This window comes from Phocoena phocoena, chromosome X (assembly GCF_963924675.1).
Source record: "Phocoena phocoena chromosome X, mPhoPho1.1, whole genome shotgun sequence".
Lineage (NCBI taxonomy): Eukaryota > Metazoa > Chordata > Mammalia > Artiodactyla > Phocoenidae > Phocoena > Phocoena phocoena.
Genome location: NC_089240.1, coordinates 99746529 through 99771464, shown reverse-complemented (window position 1 = coordinate 99771464; position 24936 = coordinate 99746529). Strand labels below are relative to the sequence as shown.

At 47.3% G+C, this 24936-nt stretch overlaps 1 protein-coding gene across 1 annotated transcript in view; it reads right to left on the bottom strand.

The window, feature by feature from the left end:
• Nucleotides 1–19652, bottom strand: part of DOCK11 (dedicator of cytokinesis 11) — a 197898-nt gene extending 178246 nt beyond the window's left edge. Inside the window, exon 1 of the mRNA XM_065901242.1 lies at nucleotides 19534–19652. Within this exon, the coding sequence (XP_065757314.1) occupies nucleotides 19534–19635 (102 nt within the window). The 5' untranslated portion in view covers nucleotides 19636–19652. The remainder of the gene's footprint in view (nucleotides 1–19533) is intronic.
• Nucleotides 19653–24936: the final 5284 nt, after the last annotated feature.

Genomic DNA, 24936 nt, shown 5'->3' with positions numbered 1-24936 from the left:
GTTTCTGTGACACATCTGGAAGTGATTTTCTAACACACTAGTTCCAATGAGTCATCTACAATATTAAGCAATGATTCCATAGGGTGAACCCTGATCATATCTTTCCATTAAGCAGCATCCACTGAGGTCAGTGAAAGGCAATGGCTGACCCAGACTTGGACAATCTCACCCTCCACAGCCCCAATTTACATTGTCAAGAACATGGGTTTTAAGAGGTACGGGAATGCAATCTGTCTCCCAGCACTAACACAAGACTTGTTCTAATACACTTAAGTTTCCTTTCACTGGTCATGCGCAGAAGAAGGATCCAAAGGCTGCTTGAGGGGGAAGTAACCCTAAGTAAAGCTGGCAGAAGGAACGTTACGGAGCCATGCATAAACACGGGGCAGTCAGAAACGCAGGGGGTCAAGGTGGGCTCCCTGGGCAAAAGAATAAGACAACCCATGGTATATCGAATTCAGCTAGCGAGCAAGACTCTTAATGCCGCCAGCAAGAATTTCCCAAGGAATATTCTAGAAAGGACTCTCAATCCACCCCTTGCCCTTTCAGCCACATCCTAATATAGTGGCTCCAGCCATCAACTTTTAACCCATATCACATTGGTTTCCTAACATTTAAAACCTCTAGTATCGATGTTTAGAAGTATAACTTAAGTCCATTTCCCAGTGTCTTCTGACACTTGGATTTCTTTCAGGTTACAATGAAGGAATGAGTCATGTTCTTTCAGAGACTAAGGAGCCACTTACAAAGGCTATTTTAAATCTTTCAGGTGACACGGGTATTATTTAGTTCCCAGAAACAATAATTTACTAAATGGTTTCCTCAGGGCTGAAGGAGTTAATGCAACTTCCCAGAGCAATTCTTCTCTCCGGGGCACCAAAACAATCTGATTTTAAATGGCACAGGAATTGTATAAGCTTAAAGCATTAAATCCTACCTTACAAAAGACATAAATTAGCGGGTGTCCATTTGCATTACAAAAGGATTCTTTGCTTTGCCAAAGGGTTCCAATCAAATTTATTCAAAAATCAGATTCCCCTAACGTATGCTGAATGATTGGATTTGCACACGGGCTTCATTGAGCGAACACAGCTGTACCAAAGGCTGAATTTAATTACAGGTACCTCTTCACCATGACTTCAGTGGTTCTTATACCCATTTCATTGCCTCCAAGGTCGTACAGTGAGGAGTTGACCTTACAGTTTCTGACTCACAATTCCCCCACTCTAACAATAAAATCGCTTTGCTTTTTACCTAGCACTCTTGACCCAAAGTCTTCAAAGTATTCAATCCACATTTGTTAGTCCTCATAATTATGCCAAACAAGTTGGCAAGAAAGCTGGGAATGCCACCTTCCAAACTACCAGGGATGGGGAAAAAAAAATAGCACCATTAACAGGCAAAACAAGTAAAGGTCCACATAAGCACAAAAGAACTACATTTAAGTTTATTTTTTTCCAAACATGAAATATTTCATGCATAGTATTTTTTTAAAATAGACTGTAATTTTTCAATCAGTTTTAGGTTCACAGCCAAATTGAAAGTACAGAGAGGGCTTCCCTGGTGGCGCAGTGGTTAAGAACCCACCTGCCAATGCAGGGGACATGGGTTCAAGCCCTGGTCCGGGAAGATCCCACATGCTGCAGAGCAACTAAGCCTGTGCACCACAACTACTGAGGCTGCACTCTAGAGCCCATCAGCCACAACTACTGAAGCCCGCGTGCCTAGAGCCCGTGCTCTCCAACAAGAGAAGCCACCGCAATGAGAAGCCCTCGCACCGCAACGAAGAGTAGCCCCCGCTCACCGCAACTAGAGAAAGCCCGCCTGCAGCAATGAAGACCCAATACAGCCAAAAATTAATTAATTTTAAAAAATAAAAAAGAAAGTACTGAGAGTTCAGTTCCCATGTACCCCCGCCCACGTGCACAGCAGTCTCCCCCATATCAACATCCCCCATCACAGAGATACATTTGTTACAAGCGATGAACCATCACTGACCCTCTTAATCACCCGAAGTCCAGAGCTTACACTAGGGTTCACTCTTGGTGTTGTACCTTCTATGGATTTTGACAAATATATAATAACACGTATCTCCCATCAGAGTATCATACAGAATAGTTTCACTGCTTTAAAATTCCTCTGGGGCTTCCCTGGTGGCGCAGTGGTTGAGAGTCCGCCTGCCGATGCAGGGGACACGGGTTCGTGCCCCGGTCTGGGAAGATCCCACATGCCGCGGAGCGGCTGGGCCCGTGAGCCATGGCCGCTGAGCCTGCGCGTCCGGAGCCTGTCCTCCGCAACGGGAGAGGCCACAACAGTGAGAGGCCCGCGTAACGCATAAAAAAAAAAAAAAAAAAAAAAATTCCTCTGTGTTCGCCCTATTCATGCCTCCCTCTCTGCTGCTTTTTAAGTTACGAAGAGAAAATATTCAAAACTCAGTTTAGGGCTTCCCTGGTGGCGCAGTGGTCGAGAGTCTGCCTGCTGATGCAGGGGACACGGGTTCGTGCCCCGGTCCAGGAGGATCCCACGTGCTGCGGAGCGGCTGGGCCCGTGAGCCATGGTCGCTGAGCCTGCACGTCTGGAGCCTGTGCTCCGCAACGGGAGAAGCCACAACAGTGAGAGGCCTGCGTACCGCAAAAAAAAAAAAAAAAAAAAAAAAAAAACCTCAGTTTAAATACAACAGATCAATTTTCATATATCAGTTTTATATTATGATGAGAGTGGGTGCTGGAGAGAAAACGGAGGAAGAAACGTGGTGGGGAAAAGACAAGACAGAAGGACAAAGGCAACGAAAAAGAAATGAACTCAAGGATGTACATGCTGATAGGGGAAAAAAAGGGCACACAGTACAGAGGGGAAAAGAGACCCTGCTTACCAAGATCTGCAGCATAATCTATCTGAAATGTCAGAGGCAAGACCTTCCATTTTGTCCGTAATTCCTAGTTCATCCATAATTCTTCCATCCATTTGTTTTAAGTCCACAAAAAATCTAAGATTATTTTTAAATAAAAGAACAAAGATAAGCAATTTCGAACTCAGGAAAATGGCAACCAGAAATCCTTGCAATATCGACGCCTATCACCTATTAATTAGCTATACTTGAAATTTAAGTCCCTCTTGTGATCGATCATATTAATGGCAGCAAGGGATGACTACAGTATCGACAACCTAAGACACATGCAAGAAAGATGAGACCAATTTTAATTTACATTTCAGAAACTTCAGGGTAGGCATTTCCACCTCTCAAAAACTGTGAAGATAATGTGAAACATTACATAGATGTAGACATACAGGTACATATACTGTGTGTGAGTGTATATACATATATACATAAAACCTCTGAAACTTCACTTTATAGAGAACCCATTATGATCAAAATTGGAGGAAAACTTCAGCAGATAGGAATGAAAAGCAAATGGGAATTGAAGTCTCTAATTTCTAGGCCATCCTCATTTTATTGATTCAAGACACAGAGAATGTGAGACATGCAAAGCAACGGGCAAGGAGCTGCAGGATTATAGGAGAAATTATTTTAATAACAACAGCACCAGGCTAATTACTGTATGGATACTATATGTCACATACATATGCATTCATATATATCAGAGAAATATAGCAAGCCTGAAAAAGTAAGTGTGGCGCTTTTTCTGAATTCTACTTTTTCTGATTACAGAAATAATACATTTTAAAAACAGAAAATGTAAAGCAAGAATAAAATGTACTCATAATCCCACCACCCAGAGACACGCACTGTTAATATTCTATATACTCACATATATTATAAACACAGGCATTCCCTTTGAGAATGTTTTCTTTGAATATAACAGTAATACTAACAGCTAACATTTATTCAGCACTTCCTATGTTCCAGGCATTATTCTAAGTGTATTACTGTATTACTTTACTCAGTCCTTACATCAACCTTGTGAAGTCGGTACTATCTATTGTCATCTCCATTTTACAGATGGGAAAACTGAGGCAGAGAGTAGTTAAGTTACTAAAGTCACATATATCACATAAGCATTATTTTACAAAAACACGAGCATACTTTGCATGGTGTTTCATAACCTAAACTTTTTCCCATGTCAATAATTAATACAGATGTCACTTTAATGGCTGCATGGTTTTCTGGTGTATGGATGTACATTTTGCCCAATCCCTTACTTTTGAACTTTCAGGTTGTTTAAGCCTGGGGAGGGGGGCGGTTGTTGTTTCGCTATTATAAACCACTTGGCAAGGCGCACTGAGGTTGATATTAGCTCCATTTTACAAATAAGCACGAGGAGGTTCCACAAAGTTAAATAGCCTGTCCAAGGTGACAGAGAGGGTCAGTGGAATCACTGGGCCTTTCTGGTACTCTGATGCCTACGCATTAGCTCCTTCTACTCTCATGCCCACTCCTTAAGGCATTTACATGCTAATGGATGAGAGAAGTTGTCAACCATAGTTCTGAGGCAGAATGAAATCAATCCTCTGTAAAACTGGAGAACTGGAATGGTAGGCTGAAAAATGCCCCCCGCCAAGGTATGTCCCCATCCTAATGCCTGGAACCTCCAAATGATACCTTACGGCAAAAGGGTCTTTAACATGCGATCGAGTTCATAAGGGTCTCAAGATGAAGAGATCATCCTGGATTATCGAGGTGGGCCCTAAACGCCATCACATATGTCCTTATAAGAAAAAGGCAGAGGGAGATTTGACACGACCAAATAGCGGGCCATGCGACTCACAGAGGCAGAGACTAGAGTGATGCAGCCACAAGCCAGGGAATGCTGGCAGCGACCAGAGCTGAGAGAGGCAAGGAACGGAACTTGCCCTAAATTCTCCAGAGGGAATGTGGCCCACTGATACTGATTTTGGACTTCTGGCCTCCAGAACTATAAGAGAATCAATTCATGGCTTTTAAGCCACCGAGTTGGTCGTCATTTTTTATGACAGTCACAGGAAAGCAATACCAGTAGCAGGAGGCTATGGGCCTATAGAAGGAGCAACTTGCTCCAAATGTGGGGGGGGGGGGGGCGGAGGGATGGCCATTTGACCTAAGCCCTGCAGGACAGATAGGGTTCCCTTTAGCAGGGAAGGGGCTGGAAGGGCATTCTAGGAAGAGGAGTCAGCACGTGCGAAGGCATGGAGATGAGAAAGTTTAGAGTGTGTTTGGGGAGCAGTAATGGTCCAGCACAGCTAGAGTACAGGTGACAGGAAGGAATGTGGTGGGAGAAGAGAATTCAAAAATGGGATGGGCCTTCCTGGTGGACAGGAAGGAACAGGAAGGCCTGCTAGGAAATCTGGGTGCTCATTTCCAGTAATGTGGAGCCAGTGCAGATAGAATTGGTATTTTTATGGGTTTGGGGATTTTGTGATTTTCCCTCATCCTTTCCTGAGAGGCAGCAGAATGGTGGGTCAGTTCCTAGCTATTTCAAGACAATAACTGCTTTGCTTACTGTCAAGATGATCCACTCTTGATATGTCATACCCCTAGGGACATGTGGACAAGACTGTGCCTAAATGATTTCTCCAGGGTGGGGCAAGAACCGTGACAGTGAGGTAGACCTATTCCATTCCACCTGGTGTCAACTGGGAGGACGCTCGTGCCCCCCAGGAGACACTCTGAAATGTCCCTGGTTGCTCTGAAATGTGCACGGCCTCTGCCAACTCATCACCCCAAGAAAGCAAAATCCTCTCATGAGGAAGGTTTCACTTTTGAAAGGTCTACTAAGCCAAAGGCCGCTCTTTCCCAATAAAACCCAGCAAAGACACACACACACACACACACACACACACACACACACACACACACAGTGACATATACTGGGCTCTAGAGTGGTAATTGTATCATTTCTTAAACTCTTCATTCTTATTCCATACTTCCGCAGACAGAATCTCCGCTTCTCTTAGTTGGAACTAAATACAAAGCCAGGACATTTCAGGGGACAACCTTGCCAGATGTGTAGCTCCACAACATTCCCTTAGCATCCAGGCCATTGGATTTCCAGAAAAGGCACCCAGCCATCACTAGCTCAGGCCTCTGGAATTTTCCATCCTTGTCTAAAGAAAAGGTTAAAAACAATAAACACAGTGACGGCCCTGTCCCCCAGAGAACACTTTATGACCAAACACAGAGGAGAGAGGGAAGGAAGAGGTGAGAAAAAGATGAGAAGGGGTGAGTGAGAGAGTGCCCACCGTGGAAGGAAGTTTCCAGAGCACAAATATGTAGAAGCTTTCCCTGGAAGGTCACAGTGCAGAGAGGTAAGGGCCGCCAGGGGCAGCAGTTGAAAGATCAGAATGACGGGAGAACAGTCAGGGGTCAGTGGAAGGTGGAAAGAGAAAGAAAGGAATTTGGTCGGGAGAGCGCGAAGTCAGCTAAAGGAACCCTGCCCCAGTGGGCGCCTCGCTCAGAGCAGGTCTCAAGGCCTCGGAGGGGCAGCCTCCACGGCCCCCATTCCTGTCTAGCAGGGTTTGCTGCCTTGAGAAATACGGATCTGGAATAGGTGTGAACTGTTGCCCTTCTTCTACCGGAAGATGGAGGAAGTGAGGGCCAGCCAACCCTTGACTCCCAAAAGGAATCTGGCCTCTACAGGTTTCCGGTGGTCCCAAGTCTTAAACCCCCAAGTCGGAGAATTAGGTTCCAACTAACACATACGGTGGAGAACTACATAGAAGTGTCCTCCACATTCCTTAACTAATTAATTTGGGGTCTTGAATTATGTGAGCTGACAGGGTGCACCACCCCACACAAAACTGTTCCATTTACCTAGCACAATTTCTACAGGGGTGGATTTCTTCCTGTCTGAATCTAAAACTATACTGCTACCCTCATTAAATATTGTTAATATTTTCATCTCTGGTCTCTTGGTCTATTATAATGAGGGGGGGAAAATCCCTTCCTTCCATCTTAACTTATTTTTATCCTTTAGTTTCCTCAGATTAAGTCCTTGTCTTCCCTTCCCCCACCCCACCCCCATCCTTGCCCTAAGTAGATCCCATGTATTAAAATCAGTAGAAATAGATTCTCTGCTTCAATTCAAGCAACAGTTCTAAAAGCATCTCCCTTGGGATTTTAGCCTGACCAGAAGGAACGTATTTCTCTTTTCCTTCAGCTAAGACAGCTTGCTATCTCCCGTAGCTCAGCATGCCTCTCCCCTCCCATCTCTGTCTGTCTGTCTGTCTGTCTGTCTGTCTCTCTCTCTCTCTCTGTTCTAGCTCACTCTCAAACACATTTGCTTTCTACTTTCTTCTGGTACACACCACACTCCCAGATGTTGCAGAGTCCTGAGGCATCAACTCTGTCACGAAGGTCATTGATCCAATGCCTACTATCCCCAAGCCATGAAGTTCAGATGAGGGCCAGTGAAAAAGGGAAAACCTCAAACCAGAAAGGAGTAACTCAGTAAAATAATAGGAAATAAACTATAACAAAATAAGCCAGGTTGAAGGGCAAGAGCCTATAACATAAAGAAAATGAACATCAGTTTCTAAAGAAGATTTAAATAGGATTACAGTTAATACCTTTTCACATCCTAGAGATTAGTAGTATCTAAATACATTAGGAAAAATTTTAAGGTAATTCCACTGCAAACATCTGAATTTTTTAACTGAGTTGGCTTATAAGGAGAATTGGAACTATTTTCCTATTGAGGAGAAAAGAAAGGAAGACTGGAACAGGAGACAGTGAAGATGGTTAATGTATATTTTGTCGGTACAGATTTTTAAACAAAATCTGGGGGTTTCCCAACCTTTTACAAAATGTTTTTCAGTACATTTCAGCCAATTATCCAAGGGTCTGGAAAAAGATACGCCTGGCCTCGGAGAAATATAGCCATGGCCAATTAGAAGTGATGTAAAAATAGAAAATGCAACCCACATCGATGATAGAGTGCTTCTTCAGGGCAGTAGGCTCTGTGCCATCAGCTTATCATGGATATTGTCATGGCCAGCATGAGGAGGGCTGGTGCAAATGCGATCAGCCAGCAAGCTTTTGTGGTGTGTGTCTCTAAGATGGCAATGACTGGACTTGGTGAATGAGACAGGAAGTTTCAATTTCTCTCTCAATCGAAAACATCGTGAAGACAGAATGAACCAGAGAGCTTTTCCAGTCCTTCTCTCTGCTTCTTGAATCATGTGTTTTAGAAACCCATTTCTGGGAAAGGGTCTGCCAATTACCTTGAAAATGCAGGAGGGCCATGCCCAGTCTAACCTGACCTTCAGGATGGGTGAAGTGTCTCTCACACAGGACACATGAGAGGTGTCTTGGGGCTTGTCAGCCAAAGAGTTATCCTCTCTGATGTGAAACCATCCTTTTCTCTTTTCAATACACACACCCACCCCCTTACCTCTTTACTCTTTAGCTGAGGGTGGAAAATTCCATAGGCCTGAACTGGCTAAGTGCCTGCCAAGTGTCTGGCCAGCTTGTATCTTGAAACACCTCAAGTCTGAAAGCAGTGCCCACTTACAAGAACTCCAGACTGAGGGACTTTTGTGTGGGAAAAATTTTTTTTAATCATGAAGAATTTAAGAAAACATCCAAATTGAAACTGCAGACTGCAAACCTATATTGCTTTCTTTCAGCCAAAATTCTCGAAAGGGTTTGTGCTTTCTCATTCTTATTCTGTGAAGGCTTTTGCACCTGGCTCACAGTTTGCCCGTCTATCAGCCCCGTGTTCCTCCTCCACCACAAGGTCAGTATCCATGCTGGAAACCCATGTGACCCTAGAATTCCACCATTCCTCAACCTCTAGCAATGGTTTCCCAAAGCTGTCCGCTTCTTAATCCCTGGAATTTGTGACTACGTTATATTACATAGCAAAGGGATTTTGCAGATGTAATCAAGTTAAGGATTTTGAGATGGAGAGATTATCCTAACTAATTATCCTGGTGGGACCAAGGTAATCAATCATAAGAGTCCTTCTAAGTGAGGGAGGGAGGGAGGAAGGAAAGAAGGAAGGCAGAAGAGTCAGAATCAGAGAAGGAGATGTGATGACATAAGCAGTATCAGTATGATACGATGTGAGAAAGACTTGACCAGACATTGCTGGCTTGAAGATGGAGGAAGGGGCCACAAGCCAAGGAATGCAAGCAGCCTCTAGAAGCTGTAAAATGCACGGTAACAGATTCTCCCCTAGAGCTTCTGGGAGGGAGCGAGGACTTACAGACACCTTGGCGTTAGTCCACTTAAAACCGTTTCAGACTTCCAACCTCCAGAACTGTGAGTTTAGTAAATCTGTATTGTTTTGAGACACTAAGTTTGCGGCAATGTGTTGTAGCGGCCATAGGAAACTAACAGGCCATGCATCTAGTGCAACTCTCAGCAGGGTCACTGCTGGGACTCCTCATCTCAAGTACTCTGCCTTTTCTGAGTTCTCTAAGCAGACACCCAGCATGCTAGGCTCAAGCTATTGTGCAGTCATGGTGAGCGTAGGACAGTCCTCCTCAGGACCGGCAACAAGACGAGAACTCTCCTAGAGGGGCTGCGCAATTGGCCGGCAAACCAAGGCAGAGGGTTAGATGTGGGGTAGGGGGTCGGGACGAGAAAGAAGATAAAACCCAGTGACCGGAAATGGATTTTACAGACCGGGCAGAACCAGTAGCCTAGGGGACTTAAGGCCCAGATCCGCAGCTCTGAATACGAGTCTTCTGTTGCCCCCTTGCTTAGGCCCTGACTAGTCTCTGGGCCTGGGGCGGTGCCGGGCTGGCAGGGGACATCCGAGTCCACTCCACACAGAGGAAGCAGGGGGAGGGAGCTGGGCCTCCATCGCAGAACTGAGGCGACAACAAACCCTATGGAATTCTCCTCCGGCTCTCCCGGTGAGAATTCCGCCAGACCCCTTTTCACTTCGTTTGGAAGGCGAAGACAGAGGCAAAGCTCCTCTGTAAGCAGTCACGCAGGTCGCTAGCAGTGGAGGAGCGATTCTCCCTTGGGGTCAGGTTAGCAGGGAGAACGTTCTTTGCTCCACAAGCAATAGAGCATGATCTAAACACTCTTCCGGCCAGAAGGAGAGCTGCGGGCGCCTATGAGCTTTCAAATAACCATTTTGTTCAATTTTCGCCAACAGCTGATCGAGAGCCCTCCTGGATTTAAGTGCTTTCTTGGTGGTAAGTCAGGCAACTCAGAAGGTGGTATTCCCTCCTTCTGGTCTCTAGGAAACCATTTAATGGGCCGAAGCCTTCGGAACTTGTTAACCTATGAAAATAAACTGGTTTTGCCAACCACACTGTTCCACTCACGCCATGAACATTGACAACAGGTCCTGTAAGACATAAAGTTGGCAGTCTCTCAAGTGGGAAAGCTACACGGCTAATATAAAAAGCATGGAGAGAAATATATATGTTGTTATTTTTGGACGGCACTAACCTGCTTGAAAAAAAATCATAAAAACAGTTCCCTGAAAATGATCCCAGGTACCTTGGCAGAGCCAGTGTCCTGGAGAATTTTTTCCCCCCATATAGCTAGTCAAATAGCAAAGAAAGGAAGGACGGCCAATTGCAAACAGTTCTCAAAGTCCTTAGGCTGACTTTGGCAAGGAAAAATCTATACGGATCTTGCCCACATTTCTCAGTAACAACCCCACCCCTCTTTATTTTTTTTTCTGTCCTCACCTCCTACTTTCCCACTACAGAGACCTAAGCTTGTTCAGAAATAAACACTGTTTCCCAACAGGAGGAGATCATCACCAAAACCACACAAAGAGAGCTTCCTCCACCCGTTCTATTGTGGAATCTGGCCCAGGAGCTAGTGCTTCTTTACCTGATTGTGCCAAAGAAATTGAGACACCCGGAGTTCACTACCTGTTCTGTCATTTAGCAAACTTGGGTGGCCTACGGCCTGCCTCACTTGAAACCATGCCTCTGTTTCCCCACTGAAGGGAGAAAGGTGATGACAATGCAGGATGTGTTTCACAGTGACCTGGAAGAACATGCGAGGTCAGAGGCATAAGCATTTTTGACTCATCATAAGATCGGGGCTATAAAAATACAAGGTCTAATACAACCACTATTTCGTACAAAGGCATTCCCCAGCCTCCTGACACACTTCGCTGAAGCACTTCAAATAAAGATGTTCTGTCTCAGAGGCTTAGAAGAACATTTGACTTCTTAGTTAAATCTCACCCAGTCAAATCTTTTAGTCACTACGGAAAGCAACGGGAGGGGAGAGCCGAAGTATCAGAATACCTTCAAACATTTCTCTGCAGCTTGAAACATATACAGTCCAACGTAAGCTGTCGAGAAAGGCCAAAATACAACTTCCTGTCAACGATAAACTCGATGAGCAATAAAAATAAGGTGGTAAAGAATGGCAGGAAATCATTAATAGCAAATTTTGGCGTGATTGGGCGACGCTGTGCGTAGATAGTAGGTCAACCTCATGTCCCTGGAACAGTTGGCATATTTTCCACGGTATTGACTACGCTGGAAACCTGCACGTACTATTCCTAATTGGACTCATCCTGCTACCGCAAAACCAGGATAGCTGGGCAGAAAAGTATATTAATTTCTTAGAAGACCTGTAAGCTTAAAATGTTCCCACTAAAATACATGTTTCCAAAATACATCTTTAAAAGGGCACTTTAATGTCAACGGTCATTTGATTCTTTTTAAAGTAAGGATTAATGAGTAAAAGGCATGTCAATAAAGTTTTGAGAGGGAAAGGAGAGAGCGTTCAAGTTCTAGTCTTCCATACAGAGCCCAATGCTCCTCTATGCATGCTTTCGGAGAAACCGCGCTGAACAGACTGCCATAAGTTCCCCAGACCAGAGGACCTCCTCCCGGGCACAGGATGGGGTGTTCCTCCCCACTAGACGACCAGTCTTCCCACCCACTCATCTGACTAGTCTGAAGGCAAGAACTGCCAAAGACCCAGAGCCCTAGCTCACATCCACTGGGCTCTTCGATATGATCCAGTCCGCCTGGGAATGGCTGCTCCCAGGACCTCATGGGCAGCCAGCTTATTCTGCCAAGAAGGGTATGATACTCGGCTCAGCCATGTATGTGGCTCACCCTTTGGGGCATGATCTACAGCAGGGAAATAAAAAAGCAAGGGTACCTGCTTCCCTTCTACCCGTCTACTTTTGTTGGTTGATGTGTCACACATACACAAAAGACTTCTGCACACCATCAAGCCCGGGAATAAGCATGCGAGCCAACAGTTGTCCAGTGCCTTCCACGTGCCAAGCCCCGGTCCCCAGTGCTTTGCATGCAACTCATGGAAGCCTTTCCGCAAACCCAAACCCACTTTCTGTGCACTTTATCGAGGCACAGAAGGTGAAATAACTGGCCCAAGGTCACCCAAGTTAGTAAGCAGCTGAGCTGGACTTTGAACCCGGGCAGTGAGTTTCCAGAGCCCAGTGTGCTCTACTAAGCACGAGTCACAGACAACGGAGCTGAATGAGACTGTCCCTTTGCCCCAGTTCCTGCTCTGGGAGCCTCCAGGGTGTGGCCCTGCAAGAATCAGAAAGGCATCTGGCTCTGGGTTGATATAAGCCACAGGTCAACGTTACCCATGAACCCCTCTGCACTCCTGACAAAAGCTAAAAGAAACTAAGATATCTAAATCCCAAACAGAGATGTATCATAAAACTACCATTAGGATTTACAGAAAAGGGGAAACAGCTCTCGTGCTTTCTCCCGCCTGTGGTTTCTGGCCTTCCCTCTGTTTTAAAGAAAAAAAAAAAAAGGAAGAAAAGAAAACAAACAAAAAAACTAATAATTTTTCAACATGCCTACGGATCATTTTATGTCTCAGAAGAAAGCAAAAGCAGGGAGGTGAATGACTCCTCTGAACGGAATTCCCGCAAACAAGCCTGGGGGGCGGGGCGGCTCCCGAGGTGGGGTCTGGGAAGGCAGCAAGCGCTCCGGCAGCCCACAGACGTCAGGTCAAGGAATGTCAAGGGGAGTTACACATGTACACTGGATGTGAATTTCTCAGAGTGTCAGGCGCTGCCATTTACTTTCCCCATTCCCATTTAAAAAAAAAAAAAAAAAGGTCTCTGTAGCCCAGTAAATGAGGGAAATGTCAAAGGCCTCATTTAACATTGTTGAACCCAGAAAGGATCAACGTCTTGAAAAAACGTTAAGGACCACAAAAAAGACCATGAGGGGGCGGGGGCCGGGCAGAAATGATGTAACTAACTGAAGACAGAAGCAGCACCAATCACTAGACTCCTGCCGCTTCCATCGTCTCTATTTCACACTCATCTGCATACATCCCATCTCCCTTCCAGGCTTGTGAGTCCCTCAAGGGCAGGAAACACGCTCGCCAGCCTCTTCAGGCACCTGGGGAAGGAGGCTGGTCAGGCTGAACCCTGGGACGGGAAGCTGCCCAGGGGGGCGACCTAACTTCCCATGAAGCCTGCCTGGGGAGGCCGCTCCTCAGCCCCCCCCCCCCGCCCCGCCCTGCCTCCCACTTCCCTAACGACCCCCAAAGGTGCAAAGCTCTTCAATCAGCTAATCTCGCCTCCCCTGCCCGGCTGCTCAGCCCTGGCTCTTCCGCCCCTTCCTGATTCCATATGGAACACTTTCTTCTCTGCCCTCAAGAACCCTAGTCTTTTGCCAAAACACAACACTAGAGGCTCAGCCTTTCCCCAGAATGTTCTCTCCACCGCCTTAACTGTAAAATGGCTTTGCCCTGACGACCCTCTCTAGAAGAGGCCGCTCACTTGCTTCTCCCTTCCCCTCTGGTGGAACACACTGACCTTCCTGGTCACCTGGGCTGACAAACCTCAATCATCTTGACTCCACCTCCCCCCCTCTCTCTTCCTCCCACTTCTTCCTTCCCCCCTCTACTCCCCCTTCAAGGATCACTAAATCCTGCTGATTTTATCACTTCTCCTACTTCTTCCGCCTTATCTCCATTGTCACTGCCTCAGCTAAGCCACTGTTGTCCCTCTCCAAAACCATACAGCCTATATTTTACCCAGTTACCTGGTCTCCAGGCACCCAACACCTGGTCCATCCTATATATTGTTTCCATGTGTTTCCCGCTGTGAGAGGCACTGGGAATAGACAGGAACACACAGCCCCTGCCTTCTTGGTTCATATTCAGAATGGGTATGAAATATTGCCCCCTTCTTCACTGTAATCTGTGATAGACCCTTCTAGAATACTTTTTTTTACTAGATCTCTCCTAAACTTTTATGAATCACTTATACATCAGACGCTTTCCAAATATTACCTTCTTCGACCCCCACGAGAACTCCACAAGGTCAGTACAACTATTTATTATCTCCATTTCACAGATGAGGAAAACAAGATCTCGTTACTCGCTTCGGTTCACAATGCAAGCCGGTGACAGAGGGCAGAGTCAAGCCCAGGTCTGACTCTTGAGCCTGGGCTCTGACTCCCACATTTTAAGGAGGACACTGAAACCTTGGAAAGGAGCCCAAACAAGATGATCGTGATGGTGAAGCATCTTGAAACCAAGTCACATGAGGAAGGAAGGAAGGAAAGAAATGAAGGCTCTTTGGCTTTGAGAAGAGTGCATTTTAAAATGCCATGGTGGCTGTCTCCAAATATTTGAAGGGTTGCCATGTGAAAGAGGAAGCAAACATATTCTGTGCGGCTCCAAATGGCAGAGCTAGGCCTAGGCTAGTGGTGGAACTTACAGAGAGCCAATTTCAGCGCAAGAGCCGTTTCTAACCCAGCCCTCTAATGGGCAGAGAGCATTTAAGTAGAAGCTAGGCAACGTTTGTCAGGGCCGGTACGGGGGACATTCCTGCCTTGAGTAGGCAAGTGGTCTAGATCTGCGTTTCTGTGCACATCAAAGTCACCTTGGGTTGTTTTTAAAAATACACATGCCTGGTCCCAGCCCAGACTTACCGAAACAGAATCTTAGGGGTAGAGACCGTTAGTGTGAGAATTACAAACCAGGAAATAAGTCTGTACGAAGGTTCACTCAAATCCTCAATAGAAGAAATACAGATGGCTAATCGACATATGCCAACCTGGTCAACTTCAAGACTAATGAGAGGAATGCAAATTAGAACGGTGATATGCCATTTACTGCCTACCAGATTGCAGAGGTTAAAAAATACTAATTACCGGTGTTGGCATGGGAGGGGGCAAAAGGAACACTCACACTTTCTGGTGACGGAAGGGCAAATGTCAATAACTTTCTGCAGAGCAATTTAACAGCAGGTTTAAAGGAAACGTTAATGCTAAAAATGTGTCTGATGTTTGAGCAAAGCAATTCCAATGCTAGAAATTTATCCTAGAGGGACAATCTAGCATGTTTGAAAATGCCTGCTCAAAGATGTTCATTCAGATTCATGTTTAGACCAGAGCTGTCCTGAAGAACTTTCTGCAGTGGTGGAAATGTTGTCTCTGGGCTGTCCGATGCGGGCCAGCCACTAGGCACACGTGGTTCTTGAGCACTTGTGGCAAGGGCAATTTAGGAGCTGATTTTTAAAGTTTTTAAACTAATTTTAGTTTTTTAATGAATTCAAACGTAAACGTAAATAGCCACAGGTGGCTAGTAGCTACTGTACTGGAGAGCTCATGTTTATAACTCCTCAGAATTAGAACTTCTCAAGACATCAAACGATAAAGGATGATTAACCTATGGTCCACCCACAGTGGAACTTCTGGCAGTCGTTAAACATGATTGTGTAGATTTGTATCACTGACGTGAAGAAATGTTCATAAGATATGGGTAAGTGACATAATTATTTACAAGTTTGTATGATAAATTTGTTTAACGTGCTCGGCTTGGAAAACAAATTCTATTCAGTACTATTTGGTGCTTCAAAGAGCGTTGGGCAAGGAGGCCTCTCCGGCTTCACCGCAACCTCTGCACTGGGCTGGCTGACAGATCCTTCCTTCTCCAAACCTGGAGGTGCCAACGGGAGCAGTAAGACCATTTCATGCTTACTCGCCCACACTCTGGGTCAGTGCATGCAGAGCCCAGCTAAGTCTCTGAACTGCAGACTCGCGGGCAAAGCCCGTTGCAACTGGCTTTATTCTACCGTGTAAGTTGTTTTGTCCTCGATTAAGTACTTTCCACAAATTCCCCTGGGAAGAGGGAGCAGGGGAGCTGATTCATTTTCAGGCCTTCCCTAAATGCAAACCTAAGGAACACTCCTTGCAGAGGTGGTAGTGTGGGGGGGGGGGGGGAGGAGGGGGGTGTCAACAGCTGCAGACCCTTTTCAGCCATTCTAGGCTCTTGGAGAGCTTTTCTCCACTGGCTTTGTTATATGCCATCTGGCCAGGCGCCAGCCAGGGCACCATGCATGCATCGCCCTGCCTCAAGGGGCTACAACCCGTAATATCTAGCAACTCTTTCCTGATCCTTTGGCGCACGAGGAATTGAAAGTAAATTCAGCAGCAGCAAGCCAACAGTACTTAAACACCTACTAGGCGACCTTCCCAGGCAGACACAAGGACTCCTCCCAAGGGCAGCCAGAATACAACAGGTTTATCAAATGCCTTTGTTCCCCCAGAGGCACAAAGAGCTACATCCTGAATTATAACAAAAACAGCGTTGAAACTGCATTATAAAATGTGTAGATATGTAAACACTTCTCAGTTAATCACAGACGCTCTCAGGTTATAATATTCCTCCCCAAGTCTCTCTTGAGAAATCTCTGCCAGTGGTTAATTCTGTAATTATCCCTTTGCCTGGGTTAAAACTGTCTTTCATTTAAAAAAAAAAAATGCAGCAACAAAACGGTCTCTCTTTCTCTATCTGCTTCATTATATAGTTAATAGATTTGAGGAAGTACTGATAACTGAATGAAGGTTTGAATACACAACTACATGCTATATATAGCCCAGGCCTTCTGAATTTTTCAAACAGTGAACAAAACTGAATGATGTTAGCAACATGCCAAAAAGGGTATAATTGTTAAAAAAGAAACCACCTAAACAGGAAATTCTGTATATTTGTTCAGCTTGGTGGGTTTTCCAAGTTCTAGTGAAAGATACACCACAGGAAAGCTTGCTCTGCGGCAGGAATGATTCCATATTGAAATCTAATGAAAATGCGACTCCATATTGAAGCCCTAACTTGAATGTCGTGGGTTTACAGCAGCAAGTGTAAATCCTACCTCAGCTGTCCCTAATAAACATTTTGGGTCTTAAATCAGAAAAGAATCAGACGTTATGATGGCAGCTGCAATGTGGTCCACTCGCTCTCCAGCCACCCATGGCTTTGCTAACTTTGGTTAACAAGCTCTTGGTGTCAGAAAAGCAGGGGCCAAGAAAGAGAGCCATTTAGGAGAGTACACTCCATTCAAGACTCTTTCCTTATCTCTTAATTGACTGAACTGCTTCAAAACAGCATTCACTAAGGTGCTATGAATAAGCTAAAACTGATTTATGTACATAATCTGGGTGTCCTCTTGACAAACACAGACCCAACCCAGGTTGGAACTAACAGAAACAAATGAAGATAAAGTCATCACACTCATTCATAATTTTAGGGCATCTAGGATTGTGCCTTGCACGTTGCAGGGGCTCAACAGATATAGATTTAGATTCCTAGAATCGGTTCCCCCCACCTCCCAAAATCTCAGTGTGGACCACATACCAGAGTAGTAAATAAACATCATTCCTGTGCCTTGCCCGGTAAAAAAATCTGTGGCCTTGGTCCCAAGTAAGCTAGGTTGGCGGTATCTCTCAGAAGAGTCTCCTCCCACTAACAGTTTTTTGTGCCAGAGTCAATGGTTAGGAAGGCACCTGTGTTACCCCCAATTCTTACGTTGCTGGGGGTGGCAGGTCAAATGCTGGTCAAATCCCAGCGGAGGTTTGCTGAGTCCCATTTATTCTCTTGAGACCATCTGTCCAATTCACAGGCTCCCTTCACACGATGTGGTAGAGGGCCAGCCACCCCTGCTTAAGCGAGGTTTTCTTTCTTCCTGAATTTAGCAAAGCGTTTCCTATGCTAGGGAGACTGAATCACTTGTTAACAATCACCCGAGATGAGAGCCCTGGTATAAATTCCCTACCCACAGCTTGCCTTCCTCTCTTAACTGGCTGTGATGACAATCGGGGTTCCAATCTAACCCCAACAGGACCTCATTCTAAACTCAGTGAGACACACAATAAGCCAAGTCCATTAAAACAACATTAAAGGTCTGGCTTTTTAGCTCTGCTAAACAGCAGGATTAAACTTCCAAGGGTCCAGCTACGATAGAGAGATTTCTTTAAAGTCATTTGGCTTTGCACAGTTGTAGCTATTAGGGATCAGATCTTTATCTCAAAGGTACATATTTTTACCTTTGATCCTCCTCCAGAACTCCCACTAATGTCAACTTTCTCCACTGTTGGGATTAGGCCCCTGGCCTCCCTTTAATGTTGGTTTTATCGCAGATTCTACAAGATCAACAGAAAAATTACAAGGAAAAGCTGTGAAGTTCCCTTCCGATGATAAGTTGTTTTAACAAAAAGAGCTCACTCTTGATGGTGAAATTTAAACACAGCAGACGACTCGCTGTAAGGTAGAGAGCGTGGAGAGAGACAAAAACGAACAAACAAAAAAACAAAGCAACAAAACAAATGCTAATTAACCAGTCTGATTGCTTATTTAGGTTTTGACTACTGGTCCAGGAAACTGGCAACGAGTGTCTTGAAAACAGGAGAAGGGGCAAGTGCTCGTTAGTACCCTCCGCTGCGCTCCAGTCAGACAATCCGAATGAGGCTGAGGGTGCGATGGAAAGGCTCCCAGGAGGTCAGCGCGCTTTCCAATGCCCATCCCCCAACCGTGAGCGGTGGGGCTCTGAGCCCAGGTCCTCCATCCCTGGACTGGCGCACACCGTCTTCCCCCAAACCCCCATGGCCCCATCTCCTGCCTCCGGAGCGCTCTCGGGTCGCAGGGGACACCCTCGCCCTGCGGCTGCAGACCCCGCGCCCACACGCCCCGGAAACCCGTTGTCTCCAACCCCCTCCCTCCACAGCAGCAGCGGCGGCAGCAGCGGCGGCGGCGGCAGCAGTACCCCTTCTTACACCCATCACCACCCTCTCCCCAGTAGCAGGAGGAAGTCGCTGTGCTTCCTCTGTTCTCACCGCCCGCCGGAGCTTGGGCGCCCGGGGCTTTTTGGGTGGGGTTCTTTTTTTGTGTACACGGTGTGTGTGTGTGTGTGTGTGTGTGTGTGTGTGTGTGCGCGCGCGCGAGTGCGTGAATGTGCAAAACGGACATCGCATCCTTCCGCCTAGGCTGCCTCAGGTGCGGGCAGCATGGACTCTGGATGTCGTCGCGCCCGGGTCGCCGGCTCTTTGTGCCGGGTCTAGGGCAGCGGGGGGTCCGTTCTCGAACTCACACCCCCGGCCGGGGCCCCAGTTCCGAGCCCCCGACGGCCCGTCGGCGTCCAGCCCGTGCGGGGCAGCCGGGCAGCCGCGGCGCTGTCAGCGGGCGCCTGGGACTCGGACCCCGGCGAGCGGCGGCCGGGGCGAAAACTTACTGAAACGGAGAAAGACCGCGGAGCGCACCGGCCGGCCGCCGCCGACGCCGTCCCCGTCCCGGCCCCGCGCGCGCCCGCGCGCGCGGGAAGCCACCCAGTTGCTCTCGCCCGGAGCGCGTTCCCCGGGACGCCCCGTCCCCCGGCCACTCACCAGCACTACGGAGCCCCGCACGGCCTCCGACACGCTCTGTCGGAGCTCGGCCGCCGTGCCGGGCTTGCTGAGCCGCTTGGTGAATTTGCGCACTTCGGCCATGGCAGCGGCGGGAAGGTCTCGGCTGGCTTGCTCACTGCCCCGGGCCGGGGCGGCCGCGGCCGCTGCTGCTCCAAGTGTTTACACGCCGGCCGGCCACATCGCAGCTTGGCGGCGGCGCGTCTCCCGCTGCTCCTCCCTCCCGCCCTCCGCTGCCCCTCCCTCTTTCCCGCCTTCCCTTCCTCGCTCGCTCGCGTCCTGCTCCACGGCGGCGGCCGCTCCCTCCCCCAGAGAGCCCTTGCTCCGTGCGCGAGCAGCCCGAGGAGGAGGGTGTGTCTGGCGAGGAAGGGCGTGTGAAGGGGGAGGGAGCATTGGAGGGGGAACGAGGGTCACGAGGGAAGAGGGGGGAAGTGGCAACCGCTCGGGCTCCGCCCGCAGCTGATATTGCTGGTGCAGCCGCCTCCGGGAGGGGAGGTCTGGTTGCTTTATTTTCGTTTGTGTGTATTTTGGGGCGGGGAGGGGGGAACGACACGAAATGTCTCCAAGTGTGCGGCGCGCTCTACCCCAGCGCTCCTTTCCCGCCCCGGAGGCTGCAGTGCCCGCAGGAGGGCTGGGGAACTCTCGCGCCCCGCCGCCCCGCAAGCCCCCAGGACCGGGGCGGCGAGGGGCTGCGCGACAACGTGGAGCAGCCGCCTATTGTGTGCTCCGCCCGGGAGGGGTCGAGCCGATGTCGCTGTCGAAGGAGGGAGAGCGGGTTTTCCGGCCGGAGCGACTCGCTTGGGTCCTCTGCTGCCCACACCGTTTTCTTACCCATCGATCCTCCTCACGTGGGAGGGGTCGGGGGGCAACCCCAGGAGGGAGCGGGCTTCTGGGACTGGAAACTTGCTGTGGGCGAGCCCACCCCTCCACTCCCAGCAGGGCAGGGGACAGCTGGATGGTGGGCCCTGAGCCCGTGGCAGGTTGTCTAGTTCGGCAGAGACTGGGCGGGGGGGGGGGCGGGGGGGGCGGGTTTGGAAGGCCATTACCTGGAGTCTGGAGGATTTACCGGTCTTCTAGAAGCTTTTACACATCCTGCTATCGCCTCTCCATTTCCTACTCCTTTCCTTATTCTCTTCACCTTCCAAGAAATTGTTTCCCAAGAATCAAAGAACATCTTCTAACTAGATGTAAAATAAACGTGCTTAAGACAGAAATAAGGATGTGAATCTTGAAGTACTAGTGACCCTGTAAAACCTCCCCAAGTGCAAAGTGAGAGGCTCTGCTAACCGCGGGAATTTTCTATCTGGTTACTTAATGTTTTAAGAGTTTGAAAATGGCCAAAAATTTCTGGGGAGCCATGCAGCCCTTCTAAGCGGGTTCCTACCACTGCCATGAGGGCACTTTGCCCACTTTTTTTTTTTTTTCCGGTACGCGGGCCTCTCACTGTTGTGGCCTCTCCCGTTGCGGAGCACAGGCTCCGGACGCACAGGCTCAGCGGCCATGGCTCACGGGCCCAGCCACTTTGCGGCATGTGGGATCTTCCCGGACCGGGGCACGAACCCGTGTCCCCTGCATCGGCAGGCGGACTCTCAACCACTTTGCCCACTTTTTACCATCTTCAAAGACCAAGCAGTCCTATATATAATAGCACTTTGTTTTGAAAACAAGGGCATGGTTGATGGTTTCTGTGAATCCAGAAAAGACCAAATCTCTTAGCAGCATGTCTATTTCAGCAGTCATCACATTAGTCCCATTAAAGCACAGACAAAGGTTCCAGAGCGCTTGGGACCCGGAAGTCCTCAGAAGGCAGAAGCCATGTATCACCAATCTTGGCTTTGCACAGAGCGTATGTATATAAAATGTGTTAATTGTTGAATGTAGGTGGATCAGCCCGAATTCACGCCTCGGTTCCATGAGTGCCTGTGTGGCCCGCCCTGTTGGTTACCGCCAGAAAAGCCATAACACTTTTTCCTTGCTAAGAGAGCCCAGATTTGCTTCTGGTATGGAGCAGAGCCAGGGGGCTTAGGGAAGACAGACCCAGCTCCAGGTGATGAATTATGACTGGTTAAAAAGAAAATCATGATAATCTCACTCTACTAGAGGAATGGTCTTAACTCCATTCAGTTTGGGCCCATGCAATAGAAAAGAGAAGTGTGGGAGGAGAGCTCCTGAGTTTTTCCACCTTTTAAAAAAGAGCTGTGCAGAGAGACCTCTGCTCCCCCTTCTCCCTGAGAGGGGTCTTTTCTGGTGACGCATCTGCCCTTGGCAGCCATTTTGCAACCACAAGGGAAGTCCAAGACCATCGCAGAGGGGCCAATCCAGAATTCAGACAGCATTGAACCGTTGAACCAACCCTACCTAGTACTGCCTACCTCTGAGAAAAGTAAACCCTTATAGCTTATGCAACTTTTAGTTGAATATTCTGTTTCTTTCAGCCAAAAGCATCTTTACTACTGCATACTCTATTGTAGCCATTAAAAGTACACAGGGTTGAACAAGACAGGCCAAGGTCCCTCTTCTGGTGGAGCTTACATTCTAGTGCAAGCAAATGAACATGTTAATTTCAGAAAGCGAGAAATACTATGTGGAGGATTAAGTTAAGGTGATAGGATAGAGAGCACTTGGAGTTGGAGACCTAATTTAGAATAGAAGGTCAAGGAAGTCTTCTTGGAGGAGGTGAAAGTTGAGTGAGTCTTGAAGGAAAAGAAGCAGCCAGCAAAGATCAGGAGGTAGAGCACTCCAGGTAGAATGGAATGACAGGTACAAAGGTGTGGAGATGGGGGCAGACTTAGTGTGTTCAAAGCCAGAAAAAAAAAAAAGGGCCAGCATGGTTGGAGCATAGAAGGAAGAGAAGTAGTAGGAGATGGAATCGGAGAAGAAGGCAATTTCTACAGAGCCTTGTGAGCCATCGGAAGCACATGTCACACGGATGGTATGCAAACACCGTCTGGTCATTAGTAGGCGCCATGCTTATTCTTGAGACTGTAGGTTTCACTTTTTTTGCTTTAAGGCTTCTGTTTAATTACATAAACAGTGAGCGTTGTGCCATGCACTGAGGGACGATGCAGGATGAATTAAATACACTGTCCATTCCCTTCAGGAAAAAAAAGAAGTCCTGTAGAGAATGTATTTATGATACAAGGAAGTATGTGATAAAGACCATACTTGAGGTAAAGCGGGAGATCGCAAAATCACATCTGATTAGGGCCTACTAAAGGCTTCCTGTAGGAGGGGGCGTTTGAGTTTGACCTTGAAGCTGAGTAGGATTTGGACATGACTACACTCACATAGTAAAGGGAAATTGTAGAGGCAATCCTACAGCTTCCAACAGAGCATTTTACTGGGTGATTTCTTTTCCACATTTGTTAAATATCTTTGATTTTATCACAAATTTACCTATCCTAATGTTTATTTTAATTTAATTTAATGTTAACCCTATCCTAATTGAACTTGAGATTCAAGTATTAGAAATGCCATAGAGCTCTTTGACCTAGAAATTCCACTTCTATGAATCAAAGCCAAATAAAAACTCTCACATGTGAACTGAGATGCCTGTATAAAGATACTCATTGTATCCATGTTAATAATAGCAAACTATTAGAAACAACCTAAATACCATCCATAAGGGACTACTTTATCCTCAATTTCTAGATCAGTGCCTGGCACACAGTAGGTGCTCAAAAAATATTTGTGAATGAATGCATGGATATAACATGATTCATTCATACTAAGGAATTCTCTGCAGCTATTAAGAAAGAATGAGATATATATGGATGTACTTACATCGAAAAACTCCAAAAAATATTGATAAAAAGCAGGTTGCAGAACAATTCTACTTGTGGAAAAATAATATTTGTGTATGTGTATCTATATCCCTACACATGAGCTAACCGGGGGGGAGGGGGCTTATGGGTGGGACATGGGAGTGGAGAGCAAGCGGGCTTTCACATTTTATCATCTAAATGCTGCAGACTCTCAAATGTATATTTCCAGCTTCAACCCCCAGACTTGTATATCCAATTCATCATCCCTACATGGGTGTCTAATAGATACCTCAAATTAAGCATGCCCAAAACCTAACTCCTATTCCTTCTCCGCAAATCTACTCCTTCTGTAATTTCCTCTATCTCGGTATATGATAGTTCTTTTCTAGTTGCTCAGGCCAAAAACCTTAGAGTCATCTCTTATTTCTTACGCACCCTGCATCTAATCTAACAGCGAATCCTGTTGACTCTGCCTTCCAAATACATTCAAGAGGGAATTCCCTGGCGGTCCAGTGGTTAGGACTCTGCGCTTCCACTGCAGGGGGCACGGGTTTGACCCCTGGTCGGGGAACTAAAATCCTGCATGCCCCGCAGTGTGGCCAGAAAAACAAAACTAAACAAAAAAAAACTTTCAAGGTCCAAAGACTTCTCCCATCTCTACCAATACCACCCTAGTCCCAGCCACCAGCATCTCTTGCCTAGATTATTTCAGTGGCCTCTCAACTGACACCCCACCCCCGCCCCCGCGTTCCCCCTTGCCCTGCTACAGTCTATTTGTAACATACCAGCCAGTGATTCTAATCAGTCCCCCGCCCAGTTTGTGCTTAGAGTGACCTACAAGATCCAATGTATTACTTATCTCTTGCCGTGTAACAAATTACCCCCAAATGTGGCCCCTTAAGAGAACACACACTTGTTATCTCACATTTTCTGTGGATCAGAAATCTGAGCATGGCTTAGCTGGGTCCCCCAGATCAGGATGTCTCACTAGGCTGTGATCAGGGCATTGGTTGAGGCCTCGCTCATCTCAAGGTTCAAGTGGGTCAGGATCTCTTGCTAAGCTCGATCAGTGGTTATTGGCAGGATCTGGATCCTCACAAGTTGCTTGACTGAAGGCCTCCGTTCCTGGCTGGCAGTTGGCCACAGGCTGCCTTCAGCTCCTTGCCACGTGGGCTTGCTTGTCCATAGGGCGTTTTTTTTTTTTTTTTTTTTTTTTTTTTTTGCGGTACGCGGGCCTCTCACTGCTGTGGCCTCTCCCGCTGCGGAGCACAGGCTCCGGACGCGCAGGCTCAGCGGCCATGGCTCACGGGCCCAGCCGCTCCACGGCATGCGGGATCCTCCCGGACCGGGGCACGAACCCGCGTCCCCTGCATCGGCAGGCGGACTCTCAACCACTGCGCCACCAGGGAAGCCCCATAGGGCGTTTATAACATGGCAGCTGGCTTCATCAAAGTGAGCCAATGAGAGAACAAGAGACTACCAGCAAGTAGAAGCCACAGCCTTTAAGAACCTAATCTTGGAAGCGACACCCCTTCAGTTTTGCTGGCTTCTATTCATTAGATCCAGCCCACAATCAAGGGAAAGTGTCTCACAAGGGCGTTAGCACCAGGAGGTGGGGACC